The sequence below is a fragment of the Hyperoodon ampullatus genome, assembly GCF_949752795.1.
Source record: "Hyperoodon ampullatus genome assembly, chromosome: 7".
Classification (NCBI taxonomy): Eukaryota; Metazoa; Chordata; class Mammalia; order Artiodactyla; family Ziphiidae; genus Hyperoodon; species Hyperoodon ampullatus.
Genome location: NC_136920.1, coordinates 8275666 through 8278914, shown reverse-complemented (window position 1 = coordinate 8278914; position 3249 = coordinate 8275666). Strand labels below are relative to the sequence as shown.

The window sequence follows — 3249 nt, the reverse complement described above, 5'->3', positions numbered from 1 at the left end:
CACTCCTGCCTTGAAGAGGGTGTGCCCGTTGTCCCTTTGGCCTGCCCGATGCCACCCTGTCAGAGAGCTTCCCCTGACCAACCTCTTCAGCACCCTTGGGAGTCTCTGACCTCTCACCCTGATTTTGCCCAGCACTGACCACCGCCTGACATCATATTTACATGTTTGTTGTCCATCTCTTCACCACTAACAGCCCAGAGGAGCTCTAGAGCCCAGCACACAGCAGGTGCTCAGCAGCCGGGTAGGGGCCACGGCGGAGACGGGAAGAGCCCAGTGCACACGGCCCCAGTCTCTGCGCCACCACATACCTGCTGCTGGCGCTTCTGGGCAACTTTGGACAACCGTCTAGGCTTCAGTTTCCCTCTCTGTAAAATCTACCATGAAGGATTTTTAGGAAATATAGGGATAATAGATTTAAAGTACTTGAGGCATGGTCAGTGCTCAGTAAAATGGGGACTAAAAAGGCCACTTGATTGCCCTCTAGGCCTGTTCCCAAGGAGTTAATAGTTCTGTCTCTATCTGCCCCAGGATGGAGGGCTGATGCATCAAATGAAGTAACACCATTAAAAGGAGAACTGATTCTGTTCTCCACGTCGTATGGCCCAGGGTTCCCTAAGCGCTGTTTCTGAATACGGCCAGTTCTCCTCCATCCCCAGGACCTTCCAGTTCCCTACCAAAGCTCCTCAGATGATGGCCATCTTTGAGCAGCTCCTGCAGGTTGAAACGCCCCCCAACCCTGCTTTGGATCCAGGTGGCCCCCGTGTGGGAAGTACAGGTGCTTGCTGGGAATGTGTATGTCTGTCTGGACCTTATGAGTCATGGGCCCCATGGATCCTGCTCTGACAAAGAACCCATTTTTGTGAGGTGGGCAGCCCCGGGCAGGCTAGGTGGTGGCTCCAGTGGGGTTTTCCTGGCTGGTAAGGGAAGGTGGCTAGAATAGTGTGCACCACCAGGGGGCGCCAGAGGTTGCTCAGCGCTTGTGAGGACTGACCGTTGGTCTTTTTTTTTTAAGGTGTCTCTTTTTCCTTCCTCTCAGGTCTTGGGTTAGGCAGTGGAAGAGGCACACGCATCTTGCAGGAAAGCATGGGGCTAGTTCTCTCCCACCTATCAACTTGCTGGGTGCTGCCCGTCCAAGCAGGGCCACATTAAGAGACTGGAGGTCAGGCTTCCAGCCTCAGAGTTCTTTATTGGATAAGCACTAGTGAACCCCTCGCCCCGTAAGCTCAGCCAGTTCTGCCCTCAGATTCCCAGCCTGAGGTGCGGAGTGCATCTTTGCCTCTTCGGTCTTCTGCCTTCTGCCCGAGTCTGGTTCTTCCCAAAGCTGTGCCTAATTTGCCACATCATCTCAAGGACCACGGTGTTCAGGTCAGGCATGGGGTAGGCTTCAGAAGCGTCACGGCCAGGTCCTCGTCCTCAGAGACCACTCTCCATGTAGGAGGTGCTTGGCTTCGGCTGTGTCGGCTCTCAGAGGGGGCGCTGGGAGCCTGCTGGTCGGACCTCCACACTCAGCCTCTTCCCTGCCCTGTGAACCTTTCCTGACAAACGTGCTCCACAGCAGAGCTGAGCCGAGGGGCAGCAACTGGTTCTAGCTTGTGTCTGGAGGTTCTCAAGTAGCGGGTGGGAGGTCTCAGGTGGTGCTTCAGAGGGGATAGAGATGCCAGAGGCTGTGCAAGGGGGTGTGGGATGGAGGAAAAAACCCACGTCAGTTAAGTCTCTTGATCTGCTCTCACCAGCCCCAGCTCTTGGCCACGGCCTATAGTCCTTGGCCAACGTCTCAGTATTAAATAGTCCCTTGGGCCCTAGTGTACCCTTCCTCCACCATTAGCTCAGAGATAAGTATTAAGGCAAGCTTCTGCCTCCTGAGCCCAGCACCTTGTAGAACCTTCTTGCCTGCTCAGCGAGGACCCCCCAAGGCTGCACCTGTTTCTTCCTCAGGTCAGGACGGCCCCCATCCAGGGCCAGCAGGCTGGTGGTGCCTGGAGAAGTCCCTGGCTCCCCTGAGAGCCCCCCACCGGCCTCTGACCTGCACTGGAAGCGCGGATCACCGGGGTGGGTCTGCAGCACCTGCCACACTTCTTGGGGAGGCTCCAAGCCCATCTGCTCTGCCCGATGCCAGCGCTGCAGCCGTGTGATCCCTGCGGGGGTGGAAAGAAGACAGTGGGGCCTCGTGGGGGGCAGGGAAGCGTCCAGGCTAGAGAGTGTGGGTGGAGGGGTGTGTCAGGACCTCCACACCCCTGGTCTCCAGAGACAGTGCTGAGAGGGTCAGGCAGGGGCTGGGGCTGCTTGGGCGCTGAGTGGGTGGCAGGACTGGCTCCGGGATGTGCTCTCGGGGCCTGAGGGGGCTCTCACCTGTGCAGGGCCCATACTGCCAGGCCAGGTCAAACTGCCTCAGCAGCTCCATCTCCGCTTCATCCACGCTCAGGGGCTGGGGCTCTTCCCCTGCAATGACATGCTGCTCCTCAGGCCTGCCCAAGCCTGTGCCCTGCCGGGCTGGTCCCCTGCCCCTCGCCTCACAGCTGACCCACTGTTCCCCAGCCCTCACCGCCCCTTTGCCTCTGCTGTCCACTGCCAGGTCTGGCGTAGGAAGCAGAGGACATACTTCACTTCCCCTTCCATTGCCCACGTCCTCTCGTGTCCCTCACATCCACTCCTCCCGCCCTCCCACACCTCAGAGACCTAGATCTGGTGCCAGCTCCCCCTTGCTGTGCCCAGCGGAGCCCTCCCTCTTCTTCACTACAGGGTAGGAGTCAGTGATGAGCCGTTTCCGGCCCATGGCGGCCACCCAGGCAGGCGGAGAAGGAGGCGACTGCCGGGAAGGAGAGACAGGCCAGCGGGCACGAGAGAGACAGCTGCAGAGAGAGAGAGAGTGAGAGAGGGCTGGGGCCAGAGAGCGAGCCTGGGGCCAGCGATGGGCAGACGGATGACCCAGACAAACAGAAAGGAAGTCCGAGGGTTCCAGGGAATGACGCCTCTCCCCCACCCCCACAAGCATGCAAACAGTAAAGACCTAAGCCAATGGGAGGCCGCCTCTGCGGGGCGGGGCTTAGCCCCAGCCAATGGCAGGTGGTGCAGACAGAGGGGGCGGGGCAGCTGATGCAGCTGCTTTCTGTGGGAGAAGGGGTGAGGCTGGGGCGGGGGACCTGTCATGGTATCCCCAGACTGCACCACCTCCTCCTGTCCCCCCCCCCCCCCACCACTGGTCTGCAGCGGGTCTCTGGGGACTTGCAGAGTGTTATCCTCAGCCTCTCA

General features: G+C 59.3%; 1 protein-coding gene across 1 annotated transcript; it reads right to left on the bottom strand.

Moving 5' to 3' along the window:
* Positions 1-1166: 1166 nt before the first annotated feature.
* On the bottom strand, positions 1167-2896 carry POLD4 (DNA polymerase delta 4, accessory subunit). Its single transcript, XM_079707921.1, has 4 exons — positions 2677-2896; positions 2350-2439; positions 2024-2135; positions 1167-1664 (listed from the first exon to the last, which is right to left on the bottom strand). The coding sequence occupies exons 1-4, from the start codon at positions 2771-2773 to the stop codon at positions 1640-1642; spliced, it is 324 nt and encodes a 107-aa protein (XP_079564047.1). The 5' UTR covers positions 2774-2896; the 3' UTR covers positions 1167-1639.
* Between the last annotated feature and the right edge of the window lie 353 nt (positions 2897-3249).

Excerpts from the sequence above, each read along its gene's own strand:
- POLD4 (XM_079707921.1), bottom strand. The coding sequence starts at position 2,773 with ATGGGCCGGAAACGGCTCATCACTGACTCCTACCCTGTAGTGAAGAAG. Across the intron at positions 2,136-2,349 it reads GCAGTATGGGCCCTGCACAG|GGATCACACGGCTGCAGCGC; the intron begins GTGAGAGCCCCC and ends CCACCCCCGCAG. Across the intron at positions 1,665-2,023 it reads GATCCGCGCTTCCAGTGCAG|CCTCTGGCATCTCTATCCCC; the intron begins GTCAGAGGCCGG and ends CCCCTTGCACAG.